General features: G+C 29.3%; 1 protein-coding gene across 1 annotated transcript; it reads right to left on the reverse strand.

The window, feature by feature from the left end:
- Window positions 1-1,937: 1,937 nt before the first annotated feature.
- LOC124941078 (E3 ubiquitin-protein ligase RHA1B-like) lies at window positions 1,938-2,729 on the reverse strand. The gene has a single exon (XM_047481343.1). It carries the CDS (start codon window positions 2,667-2,669, stop codon window positions 2,115-2,117), a length of 555 nt encoding a protein of 184 aa, XP_047337299.1. The 5' UTR covers window positions 2,670-2,729; the 3' UTR covers window positions 1,938-2,114.
- Between the last annotated feature and the right edge of the window lie 1,448 nt (window positions 2,730-4,177).

Here is a 4,177-nt window from a genome sequence, read left to right on the forward strand (position 1 = left end):
AACCTTTATCAAGATTCGTTGATTCTTACGAATACCGAAAGTTGATAGATATTGAGGAAACCTCGTTTTCTAATTAATAATCTTCCCCTAACAAAGTGTTTTAAGATTCTTTAAATACTCAAACCCTAGCTTGCAAAAGAAATAAACAACTTTTAATAAATTGCAAAAAACACCCGAAACTAATAAAAATGCGATTTTGAGCCCCTAAACGTCGTCAGATGGCCTTAAACCATCATACCTCATGGCAAAACCATGACTTCTTCACAGCACCACATTTCCGCCCAAAAAACACTAGGCAATCGTCGAAATCTGACACTTGCGAGATATTTTCGGATGCTGCAACTTTCGCATAAACGCCTCTTCGACTCGCACCGCATCAAAAAGAGAGTTGAGTACATCTATCTTTGTTTGGATATCCCTAAATAGATTTTTTTTTTTTAGGCATGATCTTCATATTTTTTTTCTACTTTATTCTTTCCTACCTCGTTGACTTTCCCTGTTAAATTAGTGGGCATAATTTTTAAGAAGGGCGAAGAGCTCTTTAACGAACTCTATCAACTTTTGATAACAAATTTATGATAATATCATTATAATAAATTATACTATTCAATCAAATATAATGAAGCTAAATAATCTAACAAAAGATAATAAAAATAAGAAAATAAATATTTATACATAATTTTAACTAATTTTCAGTATATTCTAATTTTTTATTAAAATATTATTTTTCTTTTTTTTTGTATTCCTCTCCTGACCTATTTTCGATTATAATTATTATAAAAATCAGTTTCACAAAAAGGTTATGAAAAAATACATTAGGTTATAAATTATACTATTCTAAGGTAATTTTAAAAGAAGAATTGAGAAATAAATCAATTATCATATTTAAAAATTGTGACAAATTGAATCTGAACACGGAATCGTACCTTAATTTGTGATCATGAATCTTTTTTTTCTTTGTAATATAAAAGATCTATAATCTTTTTTTCTTTGTAATATAAAAGATCTATAATCTTTTTTTTCCTTAAATTTTTCTTAGATGGAATGATTCTTCTAATTTGATTAGTATGTCAAATTAGTTTCTCTATCTATTTATTGGAGACGTAAAGATAAAATAGATCATACCTCAAATGGAGATTTTTATCGTTATAAAATAACCAACATGCTATTTATTATGATTATAACCAACATGCTATTTATTATGATTTGAATAATTTTAATTTAGCTTTTTCATAAACTTAGAAATATCACTTTAGATAGTCTCACTCAGGGACGGACTTAGGATTCGGTGGTGTGATGGACTTAAAAAAAATTTAGGGTGAGCTAAAGTAAAAAACGATTTTTTTTTGAATAAAACGGGTAAATAAAAGTAAGTTTTACCCTTTTTTTTTAATAATTAAATAAATAACATAGTGAATTCTATTAAATTTTTTTTAATAATGAAGGGATAATGTCATATTTTAACCGTAAAAAAAAATCGGGTTGGGCACCCGAACCCCTACATAGATTCATCCCTAGACTCTCACTTTATATTCTAAAAAATACATTCACAAACATAAACTTAATTTCACATTATATCACATAATTTTGACTTATACTAAATATGATATTTGCACAATTATTTATTATATTAATGACCTCGTACATAAATCATTGATTACTCCTTCTTTTATCATACGGAGGGTGAAATAAGCATAATCTACAAATATGACAAGTAATTTGTGTCAGAATTATTTGAATTAATTATAATTTAAATTATGATAAATTAAATCTTAATATGGAAATATACCTTAATTTGTAATCATTAATCTTCTCTTTCCTTCCAATAGAAATACAATAAAGAAAGAGAATTTTTTTCGAAACGAATTTTAGATAATATCATAATAAAAACGTTCTAACGGTTGAATATTTTTTTTTATTCCCATTTTGACCTAGTTTTGATTATAATTTTTATAAAATTCAGTTTAAAAAAAAAAAGTTGATGGAAAAATGCATTACGGTATAAATTCTACTCCTACAAGAAGAATAGGAAAAGAAACAGTGGAGATCGATTGACATACATGGATCGTTGATTTCTTCTTCTTCTTCTAAGATCATACTGGATCCAAGATGATTCATAAACTATCAGATCTCTCCATAGACGAGTTTGATTCAAGAACAACCGTCCATGGATTAATAAACGGAGGAAGAAGCATAGATCTACAAATCGGACAAGTAATTTGTCCTTCATCAAGCCAATTATCCAAACAATCTTTATGAAACACATGTCTACAATTAACCAGATCCCTAATTTCATCACTCAACTCAACCCTTTCCCAACAAACAACACAAGACCCATTTGAATCATGCTGAATAACAATCGATTTCGTCTCTATCTTCATCAATTCATGAAAATCTTCGTACCTGATAATGGGTAGACTCAGCTTGATGGCAGCGGTTACGATTTCTTTAGGTATTGGAGAACTGCCGTCGATGAAGATGTGGCTAGCGATTGTACTGTTGTTGATTTGATGATCGGCGACTTGATTGAAGAAATGGAACTTAGGGAGTGCGGCTATGGCTTTCTTCTTCATTTCTTTGAACATGAAATAGAGTGTGAATGAAATTATGTAGACGGTTATGATGATTGCGCTTTTGATCAATCGAAGTTTCTCGAATCTGGATAACATTTCTTCTATGATCTTTGAATTCTGAAATGAATTGAAGAGAGAGATGATGAAGAAATTAATGGAGAAGAAGGATGAGTGTTTAAGCATTTCTTCTCTGGATTCAATACTATTTATTGTTGGATAAGGAGATAATATTATTTAAGTTAAAAATATAAAGTAAAAGAGAAGAAAATGGAAATGAATTATATAATGTAGGTTTTGATGTATATGAGGGGGCACGATTGTTTCATGTTGGCTTAAATATACTGATAAATAAAAGGGTTAGGAGAAAATATATATATATATATATATATATATATATATATATATATATATATATATATATATATATATATATATATATATATATATATATATATATATATATATATATATATATATATTAATACATTAGATATGTGGAAGTCTTTTCGTTTTCGTGGACGATTCAGATTTTTGGTTGGCGATGGCTCTTCGATTAGTTTTTGGGATGACGTATGGTATAGTGTCGATTAGAAGTATTTCCTCATCGTACTTGGTCCTTTCCTTGATTGCTATATGTAGAGATGTTACAGTCAAAGATATGTTTGACGCGAGTTCTAAAGGTTTTGCAAGAAGAATTAGATATAGAAGAAGACTAAATGTTGAATACTTAGCTTCACATGATAGAGTGTTAAACTTGGTGGGGTGTAAAGAGGTGAATCCTTCTTTATGTGATATTTTGCGTTGGCAAGATACTGATAATTTTAAGGTTACTTATTATTACTCTTTAATTGCGGAGAATGTTTCTTACGATCTCATATAGGAGAAGTTGTGGGACTCTAAATTCTCATTGAAGATCTCGTTCTTTGGATGGAGTGTCATGCATTGAGGAATTTTGACAGATGATATGCATGAAAAAAATGGTGTATTATGACAAGTCGTTGTAGAATGTGTCATAAAGAGGTAGAGTCGGCGTCTCACTTGCTCTTACACTGTGATGGAGTGATTGCGATTTGGAGCTTATTATGGAACATGACTAATATTCAGTGGGTTATGTCGGAATCCATTGTTAGTTGTTGGGAAGTGTGGATAGAGACGGTGAGTTCAGTTGGTCTTAGTCATTGGGCTCATATCCCGTTTATCTTCTAGTGCACCATTTGCCTTGAAAGAAACCGTAGAACGTTCAGTAATCGTTATCGACCAATGCGTTTAATTCATAATGTTATTATTATGACAATCGGAGAAGTTTCATTGAGTAAACCAGTTCAGGCAGTTGAAGAACTCATTGATCTTCTTGAAGATCTCCGTGCTCATTAAAATTTATTCTTTTTGTTTGATCATTGGTGAACTATTTTGTATTGTGCTTTTTTAAAATATTTTTTTTTTATATTGTAATGCTTTTGTCGTTGAGCTTAAACGACTATCATTCATATCATTTTGTATGAACCATTTAAAAAAATAAATACAGTTAAATATTAAAAATTTTAAAACAATATTATTATTTAAAAACAATATTATTATTTCTCACAATAATACCTTCACGAGTT

This window comes from Impatiens glandulifera, chromosome 6, assembly GCF_907164915.1.
Source record: "Impatiens glandulifera chromosome 6, dImpGla2.1, whole genome shotgun sequence".
Taxonomy (NCBI): Eukaryota; Viridiplantae; Streptophyta; class Magnoliopsida; order Ericales; family Balsaminaceae; genus Impatiens; species Impatiens glandulifera.

What these genes read in the sequence shown, in the direction of transcription:
- LOC124941078 (XM_047481343.1), bottom strand. Translation starts at nt 2,669, where the DNA reads ATGTTATCCAGATTCGAGAAACTTCGATTGATCAAAAGCGCAATCATC.